This window comes from Oncorhynchus tshawytscha, linkage group LG05 (genome assembly GCF_018296145.1).
Source record: "Oncorhynchus tshawytscha isolate Ot180627B linkage group LG05, Otsh_v2.0, whole genome shotgun sequence".
Lineage (NCBI taxonomy): Eukaryota > Metazoa > Chordata > Actinopteri > Salmoniformes > Salmonidae > Oncorhynchus > Oncorhynchus tshawytscha.
Genome location: NC_056433.1, coordinates 34473556 through 34491774, shown reverse-complemented (window position 1 = coordinate 34491774; position 18219 = coordinate 34473556). Strand labels below are relative to the sequence as shown.

Sequence of the window (18219 nt, the reverse complement as noted above, 5' to 3'; positions counted from 1 at the left end):
AAACATGTTCAATATGCCGACCTCTTTCAGTCACTGTGTGGGGTAGTCATGGACGCAGATGCCATCTGGTGGCCAAGCTGTCTGACGCAAGATTGTAGGTTTCGCTGACTGCTGTGCATATTTATTCAGATTATGGAGTTTTTTTCCATTCGTGGTGTGCATGCACAGGATATGCAACTCTAATTATGTATTGTGCAATTGGTGTAGACTAAATTGTAATAAAGTATTTCTCAGCACAGTAAGTGACCAAATAAACTCGCATCACCTCAAACTTGAGTATTTGTACAGTATCTAACTAAACCTCTAAAAGAGCTCATTTCATTCAACAACATAAATAGCGAAAATGAAGCAATGGAATTTGTTAACATGGGCAACTTTATTTTGGGGTCCCACCATTTCAAGTTACAGTATCAATTTCAGAAAATATTTACAGCCAAGTCAACACACAAAAGAAAGTTGGAATGTCAATAAAAAAAAAATCATTGATACAACTCAAGATACAAAAAAAGTCTCAACAGGCTCTTGTTTTGTAAACACTAACACTTATGGGAATAAATCTAAACTGCATATGCTCAATGCAGGTCAAGGGATTTTGTGGATCGAGAAGGAGGGCAAGGGGGGAAATTCCAGGTTCATGAACAAACAAAGTCATCCTGTCTTAATTTACAACACTACTAGTGTCAGAGCAAACTGGTGTAGTTACAGTAACACTGCAGCTGGTCTAGTCAACCTCCTCCATCCTGGATGTGTCCTCGTCTCCCTCCAGGGGAGGCATGTCCTCCACAGGGGCTGAGGTTGGCTCCTCGGGGGTCAGGTCATCCTCATCAATACCTGGACAGGGGAAGGGAGGGAATAGAGTGTCAGTCAGTTACTGAAGCTTAAACAATGTTCGCTCATATCTAGACCACTTAATGCTGAGAAAATGAAGGAGGGCTAGATGGAGCCATTATTACACCAACATGGGTCCTTCAGATCAGCAAACACAAAAGGAATACAGACAAGGGGCTAGCATTGATCATATATTGACAGCAAACATGGTTCTTGTTTAGACAAACTCACCCAGTCCTAGCTTGATCATTCTGTAGATGCGGTTGGAGTGTGTCTGAGGGTCATCCAAGGTGAACCCAGAGGACAACAGAGCCGTCTCAAACAGCAGAAGGACTAGGTCCTTCACTGATTTATCATTCTTATCAGCCTCTGCCTTCTGCCTCAGGGTCTCCACAATGGGGTGGTCTGGGTTGATCTCCAGGTGCTTCTTGGCAGCCATGTAGCCCATGGTGGAGTTGTCCCTCAGGGCCTGGGCCTTCATGATCCTCTCCATGTTGGCCGTCCAGCCATAGGTGCTGGTCACAATGCAGCAGGGGGAGGAGACCAGGCGGTTGGACACTGTCACCTATAAAGGGGGGGAAGAAGATAGGAGAGGTTGGTTATTAGGGAGATGATCAGAACAACATTGAACCAGGCAATCATTGTACTGGCAGTGAACATGTAAATACAGTGGCAAATATTGGTGGCATTTTTAAGGTAATGTCAAGCCTCCTGACATTTGTCTTAACATAAAGGACCCCTTCAGCAACATTATATATGTAAGCAATGTGATTAAGCGTTCTTACCTTCTCCACTTTCTTCTCCAAGATGTCCTTCATGATCTTGCAGAGGTTCTCAAACTGAGACTTCTGTTCTTCATGCCTCTTCTTCATGTCCTCGTCCTCAGGCAGCTCCAGACCCTCCTTGGTCACAGAGACAAGGGTCTTGCCATCATACTCCTTCAGCTGCTGGACACAGTACTCATCAATAGGCTCAATCATGTAGATTACTTCCAGGCCGGCCTTTCGAAGGCGTTCCACAAATGCAGAGTTAGCCACCTGGTCTCTGGTCTCGCCTGAAACATACAGTAGATAAAGCAACTTGAGAAATCAGGTTCTTATCATGTGACAACCTATGAACTGGGCTGTACAGAGAGAAGTGTGTTTCCTCACCAGTGATGTAGTAGATATGTTTCTGGGTTTCCTTCATGCGTGTGACATAGTCTTTGAGGGATACCATCTCGTCCCCTGAGGCTGAGGAGTAGTAGCGCAGCATGTCTGACAGCCTCTTACGGTTCTGAGAGTCCTCATGGATCCCCAGCTGGGAGAGAGAAAACACAGGATAGGTTATGTGGTCCTTTCCTGCAGTCAATGACAAAAACCACCCTCTTTGGCCTCATGGGTGGAATTTTATTAATATTTTTCATAAAAGATTATGAAACTATGAAAATCTGGTGTTTCTATGTCAAACAGTTGTTATATTTCAGTCTTCTGTGATGTATAAAAGTGTAATATTGGGATGATTTAACGTGTACGCTAGGAGTCTAGAAGCAAGTACAGGTGAATATTTAATATATAAACAAACATGGACCAATACAAGCAACACAAGTAGCGTACAGACATGGAACAGAGTTAATAACGTCTGGGGAAAGAACCAAAGGAAGTGACAGATAAAGGGAAGGTAATCAGGAAGGTAATGGAGTCCAGTTGAGTCTCATGAAGCGCAGGTACGTGTAACGATGGTGGCAGGTGTGCGTACTAATGAATAAACTGGCGACAACGAGAGCCAGACAGGGGGAGTGGGAGTAGATGTGACAGTACCCCCTCCCTGACGCGTGGCTCCATCCACAGCACGTCGACGAGAGAGACGGTCCCAGGGACCTGAAGCGGGCCGGTCGCCTCTGCTGAGGCGCGGGAACCCGTAGAACCAGCTGAGACGCGGGAGCCCGACGAGCCGGCTGTTCTTTGTTCATTTTTTTATTAAATACACTCCCTGTACTTGCTTCCCAGCATATACGTTACAGAATATCACCTCACCATAGGGGCGCATCAGGGAGTGTTTTTGTAGGTTACGCCGGGTCCGGGTACCACTACAGGAGCAACCGGGGATGCCTCAGCGGGCTTGTCAGGTTTACAAGACTTGGAGGATGCCTCAGCTAGCTCGTCAGGCTCCCATGCCTCAGCTGGCTTGACAGGTTCCCGAGCCTCAGCAGAAGCGATCGGCTCGCTCCTGGTCCCTGGGACCATCCGTCTGGTCGGTGTCCTGTGGCTTAGGCCGCGCGTCAGGGAGGGTGTACCCTCACGTATACTCCCTCTCAAGCACTCGAGGTCGCCAGTCTGCTTATTACGCACACCTGTCACATCGTTACTCGCAACAGCGTCTCAGACTCAGATTAGACTACTTTCCGGCTACCTAGGTAAAGCACTAAATAAACTTCAGTTAGCGCTAAACACAGCTGCTAGAATCTTGATTAGAACCAAAACATTTGATCACATTTCGCCAGTGCTAGCCTCTCTATACTGGTTTTACAGCTAACCTACAAAGCATTACAAGGGCTTGCTCCTACCTATCTCTCCGATTTGATCCTGCCGTACATACCTACACGTACGCTACGGTCAAGACGTAGGCCTCCTTATTGTTCCTAGAATTTCTAAGCAAACAGCTGGAGGCAGGGCTTTCTCCTATAGAGCTTCACTTTTATGGAATGGTCTGCCTATCCATGTGAAAGACGCAGACTCGGTCTCAACCTTTAAGTCTTTATTGAAGACTCATCTATTCAGTAGGTCCTATGATTGAGTGTAGTCTGGCCCAGGGTTGTGAAGGTGAACGGAAAGGCAATGGAGCGACTGGCCGGTTCCCCTCTCTCCACTGGGATACTCTGCATCCAACGCTATTACAGGGGCTGAGTCACTGGCGCTCTTCCATGCCGTTCCTAGGAGGGGTGCGTCACTTAAGTGAGTTTAGTCACTGACGTGATCTTCCTGTCCGGGTTGGCGCCCCCCTTGAGTTTGTGCCGTGGGGGAGATCTTCATGGGCTATACTCAGCCTAGTCTCAGGGTAGTAAGTTGGTGATTTGAAGATATCCCTCTATTGGTGTGGGGACTGTGCTTTGGTAAAGTGGGTGAAGGTTATATCCTGCCTGGTTGGTCCTGTCCGGGGATATCGTCAGGAGGGGCCACAGTGTCTCCCGACCCCTCCTGTCTCAGCCTCCAGTATATATGCTGCAATAGTTTGTGTTTTATATCGTAAGTATTTTTCCTGTCTTATCCAGTGTCCTGTGTGAATTTAAGTATGCTCCCTCTAATTCTTCCTCTTGGAGTACCTGAGTCCTAGGACCATGCCTCAGGACTATCTGGCCTGATGACTCCTTGCTGTCCCCAGACACCTGGTCATGCTGCTGCTCCAGTTTCAACTGGCCTGCGGCTATGGAACCCTGACCTGTTCACCGGACGTGCACTCTCTCACCTGCTGTCTCTAACTCTGAATGCTTGGCTATGAAAAGCCAACTGACATTTACTCATGTCACACAGTCTACAACTGTGATTATTATTATTTGAACCTGCTGGTCATCTATGAACGTTTGAACATCTTGGCCATGTACTGTTATAATCTCTACCCAGCACAGCCAGAAGATGACTGGCCACCCCTCAGAGCCTGGTTCCTCTCTAGGTTTCTTCCTAGGTTCCAGCCTTTCTAGGGAGTTTTTCCTAGCCACCGTGCTTCTCTACATCTGCATTGCTTGAAGTTTGGGGTTTTAGGCTGGGTTTCTGTATAGCACTTTGTGACATCGGCTGATGTAAAAAGGGCTTTATAAACACGATTGATTGACCTGGACTCCATCACCTTCCTGATTACCTTCCCTATATCTGTCACACCCTTTGGTTCTTTCCCTAGGCATTACTGACTGTTCCATATCTGTACTCTCCTTGTGTTTCTTGTTTTGATCTATGTTAATTTAGTTATTAAATACACTCCCTATACTTGCTTCCTGACTCCCAGCATACACGTTACAGATGCAAACTCAAAATTGAATACATTTCAACTCTAAATCTGACATGGTACAGACTTTTTTTAAGCCCATAACCATGTGTGTGATGTTCATACTCTTGTTTCAAAGTAGATTTGTTTAAGACTACCAATAATCAATCTGTATGACCATGATTTATCCCATTGCAGTAAAAGGTTAAATAACAACTGTCCCAAAAATATCTTGATGTGTTACAACATTTTCCAGGAAGTAACCTAAGTTCAGTAAATATGATACCAACAAGGGGCGTGTTGTTGACTTGTCAGTAAGGTTTTTCTGACTATGTAATTAGTGTACTTAGGCAAAAATATATATAAACGGGGTAAACGTCCCCTTTAAGATTAAAACCAGATAGATTTCACATAATTTCAGCAGACATGACAAAGTTGCACCCCCTGCAGATTATTTCCACATGGAATCCAAGGTTTACCTTAACTAACGATATGCCATAGAGTCTGTCTAGTCATTTAAACACATTACAGAAAGCCAGAGGATGGTGGTAAGGAGCTCTGTGAAGGACTGGGCCCTAAGCCGCTTATATCAGGTTTAGAGGAGACAAGATGGCGAGGGGATCAGACGGGTGGTGACCAGTTAAAGGTTAGTGGAACATTCAACAACTACACCATTCAGAATGTTCCAAGGATTTTTAAAAGAACAGGTGGTGATAAGGGTCATCGTAGTCTCCACCTAGATCATGTCTACCACTAAATACAATGCATCCTAAGTTCAGTTTAGGTTGACCTTTAAGGCAATGTTACATAATGATGAAAGCTGACTCGTGGTGAACCTGCTAGCACAAAATGGCAGCCTTGTATCACCCATGTGGTGGGTGCTGCTGCAACATCAATTGTCAGAAAGAACTAGTGAGAATATCTGTATAAATAATGCAATCCATTATTACTATGTTCTATACTGTTGCGTTAAAAAGTATGAAACTGACCTTGATGTTCTTGGAGAACTGCTCGTAGTACTTCTTGTAGTTTTCTTTGTCCTCTGACAGCTCAGTGAAGAGCTCTATACACTTCTTGACCAGGTTCTTGCGGATCACCTTGAGGATCTTGCTCTGCTGCAGCATCTCTCTGGAGATGTTTAGGGGGAGATCCTCAGAGTCCACCACACCCTTGATGAAGTCTGGAGAAAATGACAGAGACAATTGGTCAGACACCTTTTCAATTAGATTATAGCTCATTCCCAGATCTACGTGAGCATCTGCTTCAGTTCTGTCTGACTCACTGAGGTACTCAGGGATAAGATCATCACAGTTGTCCATGATGAAGACCCTCCTGACGTACAGCTTGATATTGTTCTTCTTCTTCTTGTTTTCAAAGAGGTCAAAGGGTGCACGGCGAGGCACAAAGAGCAGGGCACGGAACTCCAGCTGGCCCTCAACTGAGAAGTGCTGTGTAAGTAAACAAACAGAATGCCAACTGCTGAAACCTTAATGTACATGTATATTTGTCGTTATGAAATTACCTCACCCATTATCAGCTGACTAATACTGGTACTATCTATGACTTCACACATCAGCGAGGGAAACTTAGTAAATAAACAGCGTGGGAACTTATTCTGTTGGCCAATATAAATAGAATATCCTCACCTTGACAGCCAGGTGTTCCTCCCAGTCGTTGGTCAGACTCTTGTAGAACTCTCCATACTCCTCGTTGGTGATGTCATCGGGGTTACGGGTCCACAGGGGCTTGGTCTTGTTCAGCTCCTCCTGGTCAATGTATTTCTCCTTGATCTTCTTCTTCTTCTTCTTCTTGTCACCGCATGCACTGTCGTGGTCATGGTCATGGTGATCCTCCTCGTCTGAGCCTACGTCCTCGATCTCGGGTTTGTCAACCTCTCTCTTCTCTGCTTCTTCCCCATCCTTCTTCTCCTCTTCCTCCTCTGCCTCATCGTCACTCACTTCCTTGTCACGCTCCTTCTCCACCTGAACAGAGAGGATCATGAGAATGTTAGGGGACACATTCAATGTGTTGATGTACTGTAGCTGACTTTAAGTGGGTAGTTGTCTAAAATATTTCATTCACTGTGCCTGTTTTTCATTCAATAAAAAAATGCTAAAAGTGAAAGATATCTGCATCAATTTATCATCCAGTCATTTACTTGTCCAATCTGAAATCAACTCCTAGCCCCTCCCTTGACACCTCTTATGTAAACCTGAAAGGAAGTTTCAGATGTAGTACAACAATTTGGTAATCACTCAGTGGAGTTTCCACTATCTCATGCCTGCTAGCTCTTACAAAGAGTGTGATGGGGTATCCGATGAACTGGGAGTGCTTCTTCACGATCTCTTTGACACGTTTCTCCTCACAGTATTCTGTCTGGTCATCCTTCAGGTACAGAATCACCTTGGTCCCACGACCAATAGACTCAGCTATAGTAGTGACATGGGAGTTTAGTGGGTGTTAAGAACAGACCACACCAGGAAAACAATAGTCTGTAACTGTAGGCCTCTTCAGTTCACACAATTTATATAAAATATATTAATATAATAACAAGCTCTGGTTAAGTTACGTGTAAAACTATAATCTGTCCTTACCTGACGGGTCGACTTTGACGGTGAAGGATCCGCCAGCGGATGATTCCCAGATGTACTGCTCATCATCGTTGTGCTTGGTGATGACGGTCACCCTCTCAGCCACCAGGTAGGCAGAGTAGAAACCCACACCGAACTGCCCAATCATGGAGATGTCAGCCCCAGCCTGCAGGGCCTCCATGAAGGCCTTGGTGCCAGACTTTGCAATGGTTCCCAGGTTGTTGATCAGGTCAGCCTTGGTCATGCCGATGCCGGTGTCAACCAGGGTCAGGGTGCGCTCCTCCTTGTTGGGAATGACCTCGATCTTCAGGTCCTTGCCAGAGTCCATCTTGGATGGGTCTGTGAGGCTTTCATAGCGGATTTTGTCTAGAGCCTAGTTGAATGAAAATACGTAGGTCTAAATAAATCTGTTTTTGACGTCACTAGATTAACAAAACTCTTAATTATATGTAAATGTATTCTGCAGGCTACGTCAATATTTTATGTAATAAAATATGAATACCTCCTAATAAACTATCTATAGATATGTAATAAAATATGAATAGTGGTGTAATAAACAAGTATTGAAAGTAATATGCCTGTGTGTATTTTGTAAATCATCAAATAATACTAAACTACCAAGTAGTCTAAACGCCTGTGGTGCCTGAAGTACTCACATCTGAGGAGTTGGAGATGAGCTCCCTAAGGAAAATCTCTTTGTTGGAGTAGAAAGTGTTGATGATCAGGGACATCAGCTGGGCGATCTCAGCCTGGAAGGCAAAGGTCTCTGCCTCTTCCTCCATCGGGGCGTCATGGGCTTCCGGCATCTGTGGAGACACAACACACATACTGAATGAATATACTGTAAACACACTGTGGTGACAAGGGGGCCCAAGGTGGCTTACAGCCAGTCCCCGCCTTAGGTTCTCAGCTGATGGTATGGAGGACAGCTGGTTCCATGTGAACTACAATCCCAACGCTTTGTTTTAACATTTAGAAACGAATAATCCTTGCTTGTGGTACAGTTTTGGAAACATTTGTAACTTAACTTTCATAACAGCAGTAAATAATCTTTCAAAAACAAATGATGCACTTACTGTACGCAGTTCAGCAAAGTTGCATCCTGGTTACACCCTGCAGAATTGTTTAAAACACAGCCCCAAGCAGTGATACGAAACCTCCTCCCCAGATACGCTCCATAGGAGAAGTTTGAATCAAAAAAATGGAGGGGAGGAAGTGTATTCTCGGTTGGAGGCAGTGTTCTTGAAAATACAGCCAGGTGCAACTTTCCTAAACTGCGTACAGTATGTGTATCTTTTGTATTTTTTAAACGATTTCTCACTTAAAGTTAAGTTCCAAATGTATCGAGTGCAAGGCACTGGAGCAGCGTCGGAGCATTTCTCTCACAAGGCTAACAGATCGTTTTAACTAGTACTTATATTCCGCCTCGCCACAAAGAGAGTACAGCATGAATATTGGCAAAAACTGTATCTCCAATCGAAATCCCAGATCATACTTGTAGGCATTGTCATGGTGACGTTGGCTCGCAAACCTCATGCGCAAAATATGTAATCAGGTCCTCAAATCAAAGGTTCTCCTTCAATATAAAGTTGCTTCTGACAAATTAAACATGTCAGTTTGTCACTTTCACAGATTGCTTGGAGTAAAAACATGTTCAACTACTTAAGACATTGGTTCAAAACCTACGTTGTGCCTTTTGTTTTAGAGATAATTAACAACTTAAGAATTTTACGCTTCTCTCATTGATTTCCTAAACCTCGGCCTAGTCTGTTTGATCTGTTTCTCAAGCGTTCCTGGAAGTCTTGCGATGTTGCGCCTCTGAGTTAAGAAAGGAGCGTGCCACAATGTCGTGGAGTATTTGCATAAAGTTCAGCTTTCCCCAACTTTGGTGCCGCTCAGTTCACGTCCCTCGCCCATGCTCGCATCGCCCCAAAGGTCCTCCACCCACTTTGCTTCTCTTCCATTGGAAATTAATGGCTTTCCGTAGTTTTACCGCCCACATTGTCTTCAGAGACACTGTAAAGGGGGCGTCCAATAGGTTAATGTAATACAATGGAATTGGAGTCATGAATAAGGGTTAAGCGTTAGCACATACTGAGAAGGAGGCATAACACTACAAAACACCCTGGCACTGCATTGTCTTCTGACAGCTTGCATCACTCCTTTGGCTGTTAGCACAGCCACTTAAAGCATGGTTTGGTTGCCCCTTGCAACCATCAAATATTCCATCCCCAAATAAACAACTGTTTATCAGCATGTTAGTCACAGTATGGTTATGACAGTCCACAAGCCTACTTCAGGTCAACGGGAATCAGGTCAATGGGAATCAGTGGGACTCGCTACACTCTTAGAAAAAAAGGGTTCTGAAAGGATCCTTCTGCTGTCCCCATAAGAGAACCCTTGTTGGTTCCAGGTGACACCGTTTTGGTTCCATGTAGAACCCTTTCCACAGAGGAAAGGGTTTTAGGAAAATGTTCTCCAATAAACTGAAATTAGTTCCTTGTAAGGAAATTGATAGGCAAATCATAAATTGATAATTTTGTACTTTGGACAGGCACACTAGAATATAATCAAATGGAATCAAATATTCTACATTCCACATTGCTGGTAGACTATGTAAGAACCAGCCATAATGATGATGCACAGTTTTTGAAGGGACGGATATATTTCATTGGCTTTCATTCATTATTCCATATCCCAGTGTAAACTGACCAAGCGCAACGGCAAAACATACTCCACCTGCCGGTTCGCGCAGCTAATAACATGATTCTAGAAACTACCAGAACGATCGATCAAACGTTTCCATCCTTTCTCAATCTCGCGACCCCGTACCATAACGAGTTTGAATGTGAATCTTGATGAATTTTCCTATTTGAATAAATATGAGCCAAATCGTGATGAATAGTTGTCATGTCGACAGTGAAGTGACGTGAATGAAAATACTTTTATGAAAAGGATTATCAAAGCATGTGTGGCAGTCAAGACCCAAATGTGGATGTATTGGCCTAGGTTTTATAGGTCAACTTTAATAGAAAATGTGGTAGCCTATTCTGAAATAGCGGACGAAGTTCATTCTGAAATAACGTCGTTAGAGACCTACAAATTAGGAAATGTACAATGCAATTCATTGCAACAAAATTTAAAATAATGTTTCGAGTGGATTATTCTGAGAGTAAAAACGATATTTGATGATATTATGTTGATATTCTAAACTTCCATTGACTATATTAATTGGATAATGACACTCGCATCATCATGTTGGAACATAAATGTTATTTCATGTCTTACCTTGCTGTGGAAATATCCCTGAATTCTTCTTCAGAAGTTGGTCGCCAACGAAACGAAACCTAGCCAGCTATCGGAGAAGATGGGGAGATGATAACTGGCTAGGTTTTATAGACGCTGAGAGTGTTCGAGAAATCAGCTTCCAGAACCGTCTGGAATCTTCCTGACGCTTCTACTGTGTGTAGGATGAGCGTGTACACTGAGAGGAGCGATGGAATATCAATCAAACCCTACTGTTTCTCTGTCCACGCCCCTCCTTCATTTAACTCTATCGTGAAGGCGGGTCTATGGGCGTGGCGATATCAAATCTGTACAGTGGGTATATAGTGTACCTGGGATATTCATCATCATTCATGACCCTCACAAGATTTCACAATTAAAATAAACTTTTTACCTAAAAGTTTACTCTAAAAAGATCTGAAATACAGGGAGTTCTTATGGGGGTAAGGTGATTGCAAAAGTATGAATGAAGATGCAAAATAGATAGTCCAGTATGGAATTCTAAACATGCCATCACAATAATCCAGACTATTTGATAAAGAGAAAACATGTCAAATATGTTTCAAAATATTTTTTTATTATAAACCTTGTCGTTTTTCATAGAAAATAGCTTACAGAAATAGATAAAGACACAAGTCAAATCCCTGTTGACTTTTACAGTTGAATAGGGTTGAAAGCAGTAGATATACTATATAATTATGGTATTCATTAATTATGATGAATTAATTACAACACTTTCCCTACGACTCAACAGTCATGAAAATGTAAAGTCTATTTGGGACACAATGAAGTAACTTAAAAAATGAAATGTTAAAAAGGGAAAAAATGATGTACTTCTGATATATCTTTAGTCAACTTCCTCCATTCTTGATGTGTCATCATCTCCCTCCAAGACAGGCATGTCATCCTCACTGGGCTGGAGGATTTCCTCCACAGCTGAGTCATCACCATCGATGCCTGTAGAGGCAACATTAGAAAAACATATTCACATCGTGTACAATCTGCTATTCAGACAGCCAAAGTATGGGAAAAAACAAAAGCCTTATTCCTAACCATTGTACTACCATGATAGTCCTGTAAGTTACTTGGTGTTTGCAGACCTGTACTGTAAATTGCTCTAGGAGGAGCCTTTAAACCCCATCAACCAAGACAAAAGTTGAGGGCAAATAATGCATTAAGGCAAAGCAACTCACCCAGGCCAAGCTTAATCATCCTGTAAATGCGGTTTGCATGGGTCTGAGGGTCGTCCAGCGTGAACCCAGATGACAATAGAGCAGTCTCGAACAGCAAGATGACCAAGTCCTTTACGGCTTTGTCGTTCTTGTCAGCTTCAGCTTTCTCTCTCAAAGTCTCGACAATAGGGTGGGTTGGGTTGATCTCCAGGTGCTTCTTGGCTGTCATGTAGCCCATGGTGGAGTTGTCTCTGAGAGCTTGAGATTTCATGATTCTCTCCATGTTGGCCGTCCAGCCGTATGTACTGGTGACGATGCAACAGGGGGAGGAGACCAGGCGGTTGGAAACTGAAACCTGTAGACATATTGACAGTTGTGTATGAAGTGGTATGTTATTAAAAGGCGTAGACACATTGCAGAGGGATTGGGTTCAGGTGAGTTGTGCTTGTACCTTCTCAATCTTCTTGTCCAGGATGTCCTTCATGGTCTTGCAGAGGTTCTCGAATTTAGTGTTCAGCTCCTCCTGCTTCTTCTTCTCATCCTCATCCTCAGGCAGCTCCAGACCCTCCTTGGTCACAGAGACCAGGTTCTTGCCATCATACTCCTTCAGCTGCTGGACACAGTACTCATCAATGGGTTCAATCATGTAGATTACTTCCAAGCCGGCCTTGCGGAGGCGCTCTACAAAGGAAGAGTTGGCGACCTGTTCCTTGGTCTCACCTAGAAGAGAATACACAGTTATTAACAGTTAGAATACCCTGGTTTAAATGATGTATTTTTATGTCACATGGATTTAACAAAGGAGGAATAATGGAGAGTGAAAATAGATAGCAGCTCACCAGTTATGTAGTAGATGTGTTTCTGGGTGTCCTTCATGCGAGAAACATACTCCTTCAGGGAGACCATTTCGTCAGCGTTGGAGTTGGAGGTGTAGTAGCGCAGCATGTCTGACAGCTTCTTGCGGTTCTGAGCATCTTCATGGATTCCCAGCTAATGGAAAGATGGAAAATGTTCAAGCTGAAGGTCCCTCAAAAAGAGAAGGAGAAGTTCTGGTTGAAGAGTTTCAGGAACTTGGAAAATCCATTTCAAAGGGAGGAAGACCTTACCTTGATGTTCTTGGAGAACTGCTCATAGAACTTCTTGTAGTTGTCCTTGTCTTCTGAGAGCTCGACGAAAAGATCCATACACTTTTTGACCAGGTTCTTGCGGATCACCTTGAGGATCTTGCTCTGCTGCAGCATCTCTCTGGAGATGTTCAGGGGGAGATCCTCAGAGTCCACCACACCCTTAATGAAGTCTGGAGATAAGAGAATGGCAACTGGTCAGACATCTTACTTACAGCTTTACTCAATGTCATGCTTGAGTGCGGTGCTGAAGAGGTATCCCTGAAAGGCTAAAGGTTCAAGGTACAGTACTCACTGAGATACTCTGGCATCAGCTCGTCACAGTTGTCCATGATGAACACCCTGCGCACGTACAGCTTGATGTTGTTCTTCTTCTTCTTGTTCTCGAAGAGGTCGAAGGAAGCCCTCCTTGGCACAAAAAGCAGAGCGCGGAACTCCAGCTGGCCCTCCACTGAGAAATGCTGTAGGAATAATGGGATAAACGTTGACTCATACAGTCATACTAATATATTAATTCATAGGTTGGATCAAGACAAACCCATAAGGTTTGAGTTTTGATTTTCAGTTTGCCATCATAGAGACTCACCTTGATAGCCAGGTGGTCCTCCCAGTCGTTGGTCAGACTCTTGTAGAACTCTCCGTACTCCTCATTGGTGATGTCATCAGGGTTACGGGTCCAGATAGGCTTGGTCTTATTCAGCTCTTCTGCATCAATGTACTTCTCCTTGACCTTCTTCTTCCTCTTGTTCTTGGAATCCTTGGTGTCCTCATCCTCATCAGAACCGACATCTTCGATCTTGGGCTTATCTTGGTCCTCAGCTGCAGAATCTTTATCAGCCTCCTCATCCTTTTCTCCCTCCTCAAGGTCCACCTCTTTCTCTCTAGACTTCTCCACCTGGTTGAAAATGTTTGTTATTAAAAAGTTGAAGGATTTGTCCAGTATGGGGAGCAATGTTTGGATCCACTTTTTTTAACAGGTTACTTTCCTAGTTCTTACAGCAGATTTCAGTCAATCTCCGCATTATGTTGTTACATTGTTACAACCAAAGAAATATAAAGTTCTATTTGAACTTACAAAGAGTGTGATGGGATAGCCAATGAACTGAGAGTGCTTCTTCACAACCTCCTTGACGCGCTTCTCCTCACAGTATTCAAACTGGTCCTCCTTCATGTGCAGTATTACTCTGGTGCCACGGCCAATGGACTCACCTTCAGATCAGAAAAATCAGACTTAGTCATTGGATCTAAGCTTACTTCCTTTTGAATGACATTGTTGAAAAGAAGATTCAACTGATCCAGGATGTAGGTTGATGGTGTTGTATTGGAGAAAAGTAATTGCAGCAGCATATTAATCAATACTGTTGAAGATGCTTACCAGTGTCAACTTTGACAGTGAAAGAGCCACCAGCTGCAGACTCCCAGATGTACTGCTCATCATCATTGTGCTTGGTGATGACAGTCACCCTCTCAGCCACCAGGTAGGCAGAGTAGAAACCCACACCGAACTGCCCGATCATGGAGATGTCAGCTCCAGCCTGCAGGGCCTCCATGAAGGCCTTGGTGCCAGACTTTGCAATGGTTCCCAGGTTGTTGATCAGGTCGGCCTTGGTCATGCCGATGCCGGTGTCAACCAGGGTCAGGGTACGAGTGCGCAGGTCAGGGGTGACCTCGATCTTCAGCTCCTTGCAAGAATCCAATTTGGTTGGGTCTGTCAAGCTCTCGTATCTGATCTTGTCCAAAGCCTGTCAGATCATGGCAAAAAGAGGTCACAAGGGTAAAAGAAAAGTGTCATGGTTGATACCTTGAGCGAATTTAACAAAGTGTTTAGCAGGTTAACTCTGGGATATAGCTTGTTTTACTATATTGGCTCAGAGAGCAGTGTATAAGTGGCTGCTTATTAAGGTAAAATGTTACATTGGTCAATTCAGCATTATGATTAATCTACTCACATCTGAAGAGTTGGAGATGAGCTCCCTAAGGAAGATCTCTTTGTTGGAATAGAAGGTGTTGATGATCAGAGACATCAGCTGGGCGATCTCAGCCTGGAAGGCAAAGGTCTCCACTTCCTCATCCATGGTGTGGCCGGCTTTCTCTGGCATCTGGAAGGAGAAACAAAATAGCAGAGTTTGTACTTCAGACTGATGGAGACTTTGATGCCTCAACACTTAGGTTTGAATTGTTCTTCAATTATCCTAACAATGGATGAATATTGTATTAATAAGGCTATTCAGAAGACATGTTTTTGAAAAGCACATAAGGCTTTTTTCTGCATTTTGCAATAAGACTTGCTTCAGCTAAATAAAAAAATAATACAACTTATAGTAGTTTGCAAATGATCATGTCTGAAATGTGGACTTTTATATTTTACAGCTTTTAAAGCCAGAAACACCTGCTTTTTTGTATACAGCCTCTAGTCTAGTCAGACCACATGACAATGAGGCAATAAGCGATTGAAGTATTGAGGAATAGAGGCACCTGTTACAGCCCTCCGTCAGAGGCTCCTATTGCACAGGCCACATCTGTCAATCAAGGCCTCTGCCATTTGAAAAACTGTCGGAGTTTCCAGACCTTTTCACACCCCCTTGCCAACAGCTGCAGTCATGCCATGTGATACCCTTTCTTTGAAATGGAGTATTAAGATGAAGCAAGACTTGGCTTGAATAGAGTAATGTAGAGTTGTATTAATAGAGCTTCTTCACACTACACTACTTAAATGACACAAACTAGGTCCAGGAGATATAGTTGTCTAGTGTAAAGAGACGGATCTATATTAAAATCTCTCTTTTTAAGAGATTTCTCCCACGCTACCTCTGCAGGTAGTGTGCAAGACATCTACACAACATATCCTCCTCTGAGTTGTACAGTGTAAAGACAATAGCTCTCCCACACCACATATCCCTGCAACAATGACCTTAACACCAGTAGAGAGCATTTTTGCTCTGTTAGCCAAATAGAAAATGAAAGGCTTTTAAAATATCTGCACATTTGTGAATCATTGCATGAATAAAGTGTGCAATATGTACACTGTGCAATATGGTTTAGATGAGAAGCGCCTGTATAGTTTGAATTGCTACCCTTATTTTGTTTGTCTATATACTATGGTTTTTACGGTATGTTAATTAATAGCTGCAGTCACACTTTAAGCAAGAATGTGGATTTGGCCACACCACATCCAAGGCTAGTGTAAACAGAACATTTGCAAATCTGGTGTTGAAGAGAGATAGATCTCACTAGACATATTTTACTCATGTAAATCCACCCATAGGCTGTCTTCAACATTGCATTTTTCTCTCAAGTATAGGGTTTTATATGTTATTAACTTTCAGCAAAAATATTAGAGTTGCTCTTAAAAGTTATGATTGTTTAACAGCACTGATATACTGAGAAGTATTCATCAAATGCCATTAACACTCTTTCCCATGAAAGATACCTTTTCCTAAAGTAGCTGCTTATCAATAAAAAACATCAAAGGCATTTTTCCAGTTCAATGAATGAATAAATGAATCCTTCCTGGTCCTTGGCTTCAAATTCACTACATGAACCAGTAGAATTCTGGTCTGAGACACTTTCAAGTCTAATAAATGCATTATTTAATAACTTGGTATAGATAACTTGATTGTAATAATTATTTGTGCTGACTGCCAGGCCTCTCTTCTTTCTCTTCAACTGCCATGTCCCTTGCTCCTTCTAACCAGGGTCATATTCCATGCCATGTGCTCATCTCTTGCCATGCACCCACAAAAGGGTTTTTACCAGATCCAGGGTAACTGTCTATCAAAGTCTCCTCACTGATTTAATGCCATTTCAGATTAATACAGTGCAATTCATCCCCATGATATATTATTCAATTTAGAGTATCAATATATACTGTAGGCTGCTTACTTCCTGCTGGTGTTTCACCTTTATAATATCAATGCATAATGTATTTCCAGAATATTGTCAATTGATCTTCCTTGTGCCCCTGATCTGCAAGTAGCTACATATTTGGTTTACCTTTCTCCCTGATACCCTCTCTCTCTTACCTTGAATAGATAAGAATGAGCTCCTGTGCTTCACTTCTCGTTTGCTGATCGCTGTAGATTGAATCTCTGAGCGTCACTTCTGTTCCTCTGCAGATTAAGGTAGTCTTTAAATCTCTGTATTTCACTGCTCCTAAATCCTCTATGGCTTCAGGTGAATGTCTTCTCACTTTCTGTATCTGAGTACCCCTGGGCCTAGTCCATTCTTTTTATACAAGGGGCAGCTTTCTCGAAGCCCCCATTCAGAAGCTTCCAGAAGGAATGCCCAGTCCCACTACAGTACAGGCTAAGAGAGAAATGACCAGTAGGGTGGGGGTGACAGTGAAAGCTGTGAGGGGTCCGCGCCATAAACCACATGTGTCCTTATAGGGCAGCACAGTCATAAGGGGTGCCTGCCACTCGGGGGCCTGAGGCGTCATGATAGTGTGTCAGGCCTGGCCCACTAGGCCCCACCATACACCCCTATGGCGTGTCAGCAATGTCACAGCTGTGCGCAGCCTTTCAAACCACCTGCTCCCATTGAACCATCCGGACAGACAGACGCAGGGCAGAAGGACTCTGGAAAGATAACAGGCTGGCCACAAGTATTTTTTGGGGCCTGTGAGATTGGAAAAGAATAGATGTGTTCAAGTAATGGTTCAGTTCTAGGCCACAGAAACTGTGTTGACAAATTGGATAAAGAGTTTACTTCTACATTCTTTAATCCCGCCAACCAATAAAACACTTGTAGGCCTATAGAAATACACTCTTTTGTGTGGTTTTATCCCAACAAGAGGGCGTGTTTTGTGTCCTAATGGTGACACTACTGCTCATTTAGTTATAATGGTAATATTAACATGACTTGCAATATGTTGATTTTGTGTGAGGAGTTTGACATGAGTAGGCTAACACATATACAATACACATCTTGATTATAAAGAAGAAATTAGAAAATCTTTCATGTCAAATCATAGAAAATACCAGAATTCTCAGGCATGGGTATACTGCACAGTGTTTGACCGCAGACTGACCAGACGATGGCACTATTAGCAACAGACGAGTTATTAAAACATATCTAGTTGTTTCGAGAAGTTACTGTATCTCCCCTAGTGGATGTAAACATCGAGAGGAGACAGAATAATTAGATTTAGACTATGGTCACACTACAGAGAACATCTGGACAGAACAAATAATGAACAAGAAGGAATACATTGAATTGCTTGCAACTATGATGATTGGAGTGGATGACTAGAGTTTGCAATTT

General features: G+C 43.1%; 2 protein-coding genes across 2 annotated transcripts; both read right to left on the bottom strand.

The window, feature by feature from the left end:
* Nucleotides 1–354: 354 nt before the first annotated feature.
* On the bottom strand, nucleotides 355–10819 carry LOC112250541 (heat shock protein HSP 90-alpha). The gene is made up of 11 exons (XM_024420785.2): nucleotides 10665–10819; nucleotides 8033–8182; nucleotides 7380–7749; nucleotides 7081–7214; nucleotides 6432–6767; nucleotides 6068–6233; nucleotides 5775–5965; nucleotides 1980–2127; nucleotides 1614–1882; nucleotides 1060–1393; nucleotides 355–831 (listed from the first exon to the last, which is right to left on the bottom strand). The coding sequence occupies exons 2-11, from the start codon at nucleotides 8180–8182 to the stop codon at nucleotides 722–724; spliced, it is 2208 nt and encodes a 735-aa protein (XP_024276553.1). The 5' UTR covers nucleotides 10665–10819; the 3' UTR covers nucleotides 355–721.
* A 398-nt stretch (nucleotides 10820–11217) lies between these two features.
* On the bottom strand, nucleotides 11218–17264 carry hsp90aa1.1 (heat shock protein 90, alpha (cytosolic), class A member 1, tandem duplicate 1). Its single transcript, XM_024420786.2, has 11 exons — nucleotides 16980–17264; nucleotides 14907–15056; nucleotides 14333–14699; nucleotides 14033–14166; nucleotides 13544–13852; nucleotides 13253–13418; nucleotides 12940–13130; nucleotides 12673–12823; nucleotides 12285–12553; nucleotides 11855–12188; nucleotides 11218–11618 (listed from the first exon to the last, which is right to left on the bottom strand). The coding sequence occupies exons 2-11, from the start codon at nucleotides 15054–15056 to the stop codon at nucleotides 11509–11511; spliced, it is 2181 nt and encodes a 726-aa protein (XP_024276554.1). The 5' UTR covers nucleotides 16980–17264; the 3' UTR covers nucleotides 11218–11508.
* Nucleotides 17265–18219: the final 955 nt, after the last annotated feature.

What these genes read in the sequence shown, in the direction of transcription:
- LOC112250541 (XM_024420785.2), bottom strand. Translation starts at nt 8,182, where the DNA reads ATGCCGGAAGCCCATGACGCCCCGATGGAGGAAGAGGCAGAGACCTTT. An exon ending in TCTTATCCCTGAGTACCTCA is followed by an intron (nt 5,966 to 6,067) that starts GTGAGTCAGACA and finishes CATTTTCTCCAG; the next exon opens with ACTTCATCAAGGGTGTGGTG. An exon ending in AATGATCAAGCTAGGACTGG is followed by an intron (nt 832 to 1,059) that starts GTGAGTTTGTCT and finishes TCCCCTGTCCAG; the next exon opens with GTATTGATGAGGATGACCTG.
- hsp90aa1.1 (XM_024420786.2), bottom strand. Translation starts at nt 15,056, where the DNA reads ATGCCAGAGAAAGCCGGCCACACCATGGATGAGGAAGTGGAGACCTTT. An exon ending in CACTGTCAAAGTTGACACTG is followed by an intron (nt 14,167 to 14,332) that starts GTAAGCATCTTC and finishes TCTGATCTGAAG; the next exon opens with GTGAGTCCATTGGCCGTGGC. An exon ending in GCTGATGCCAGAGTATCTCA is followed by an intron (nt 13,131 to 13,252) that starts GTGAGTACTGTA and finishes TCTTATCTCCAG; the next exon opens with ACTTCATTAAGGGTGTGGTG.